We start from the raw sequence: 1,821 nt of genomic DNA, 5'->3' as shown, positions 1-1,821 counted from the left end.
ACTTCCGTAGTGATACTGCCTCGGAAACCCAAGGAGGGATCGCTATGAGTCGGGTCCGACTCGACGGCACATAACAACAACAACTCACTGCACAGATAGGAGACCCAGAGCTGAGTAAGCACTGACTACCAAGCTTGTCCCATGACTGACCCCAAAGCTATTACCCTATAAACCCACTCAGCTATAAAGCCGGTTCAGTCCACCTTGGAACACACTAGCAACAGGAGAAGCCCCCACGAGATCCCGGTGGGCTTGGCAATCTGGGGTTTAGGAAACCCCACACAGAAGCAGATGGGAACTGGTGAGCAGGCCTGAGCCAGTAGTGACTGTGTCCATGGCCCAGCCCTGGCAAATACCCTGGTGTCTGACACGCCTCCTGGGCAGCTCTGCTGAGGGCTCGCGAGGCTGGGACTCCTGTCTGGGAAACCCCTCCGTCACAGGGTGGTTTGCGGTGGCTGGGCGTTGGTCACACTGGTCCTGACAAGAAAACCAGAATTAGTACCTCTGGACTGAGCCATCCCTGGAGGAGAGTGTGGTGAGAGGATAGAAGTTAACAGCGAGTTGTGAGCACTCTTTCCCTCCCTGGAGGGGAGCTATGCCAACCCGAGAGGAAGCCCTGGGCACACAGAGCAAGCCCAGACCTGGGACGGGGCAATCTCTCCCTCCACCACCTGTAGCTCTGACAGCAACACGCTCAGATCTGAGCAGATGAGGGGAGCATTTGTCTGGCTGCGTATCTCATAGTCCCCCCAGGAGACAAGCAGTTGCTTACACAGTAACGCAACGCAGAGTGCCTACCAATGGCATTATGGCATCACTAGAGAAATGAGCCTGAACATAACTAGAGTATGTACCCATAACCAACAAGATTGGGCAGAGAAGGTCTGTGCCACTAATGGGCTGGCAACCTGGACTGTAAAAACGGAAAAGAACCTCAGGCTATCAAGTCCAACTCCCTCATTTACAGATGTCCCAAGTGAGGGGGACAGGACCTGCCCAAGGCAAGACCCCCATGCCTCCTGGAATGCAAGCCTCAAATGCCATCACCACCAGAAGAACCCGCCTGGACCAACACAGTGACTCCTCCAACCCGCCATGGCCCTCCATGCCTGCTTACATAGGTCCTGGCACTCTGGTCCTCAGCCTGGTAACACAACAATATCAGCTGCCAGAGGACAGAAAAAGCCTGAGGGCCTGAGGCTTTGAACCTCTGTCAGCTCACATGACAGGCATGGCCAGAAGCAAGCGTGTGGTGTCCAGGTCGGGCAGGAATGCAAATTAAAGGCTAAAGAAGCATTCTGGGCTCTGAGAGCCTCTGGTCCACCAATGGTCAGCATTCAGGCAGGTGGACAGCCTCCAAGACACGTACCTGGTGATGGAACAGCACCTCCTCTTCCAGCTGCACCCCACAGAATTCACATGGGATGATGATGCTGTCCTCTATGGAGGGTGAGCCAGTCAGGCCCATCAAAGACTCTAACTGGTCAGCCTGCTGCAGAAACTTCTGCAAGATGACATCAGGGTCCTCCACTCTGGGGGAAGAGCTGCTCGTACTGAGCGAAGGTAAGGCACACGAAGGATTACAGCTCGTCTGTCATTCAAAATGCACAGGTTAAAAAAAAAACACAGGTTAAGGAGAAAACTACATTCCTGAAACATTGTCTAGAAGAAATCAGAGTGCTTAGTATTGGGGGGGGAGGGAAACACAAGACTTTTAGGGAGCACATAAGTGGGACTATCATTCTCAGGAAGGTCTCCTGAAAGTTGTATTTCAACCAAGTCTACAAGGACATGCTGGGGATGCAGGGCTGAAGTCCACAC

At 53.3% G+C, this 1,821-nt stretch overlaps 1 protein-coding gene across 1 annotated transcript in view; it reads right to left on the bottom strand.

Annotated features, from left to right (window-relative positions):
* Positions 1 to 1,821, bottom strand: part of TRAFD1 (TRAF-type zinc finger domain containing 1) — a 15,830-nt gene that overhangs the window by 2,194 nt on the left and 11,815 nt on the right. Inside the window, exons 7-8 of the mRNA XM_007938180.1 lie at positions 1,370 to 1,591; positions 357 to 477 (exon numbers count right to left, since the gene is read on the bottom strand). Of these exons, the coding sequence (XP_007936371.1) occupies positions 357 to 477; positions 1,370 to 1,591 (343 nt within the window). The remainder of the gene's footprint in view (positions 1 to 356; positions 478 to 1,369; positions 1,592 to 1,821) is intronic.

The sequence above is a fragment of the Orycteropus afer genome, unplaced genomic scaffold (genome assembly GCF_000298275.1).
Source record: "Orycteropus afer afer isolate SDZICR_OR568_19922 unplaced genomic scaffold, OryAfe1.0 scaffold00048, whole genome shotgun sequence".
Lineage (NCBI taxonomy): Eukaryota > Metazoa > Chordata > Mammalia > Tubulidentata > Orycteropodidae > Orycteropus > Orycteropus afer.
Note: the sequence above shows the minus strand (reverse complement) of the source record. Positions and strands in the feature narration are given on the sequence as shown.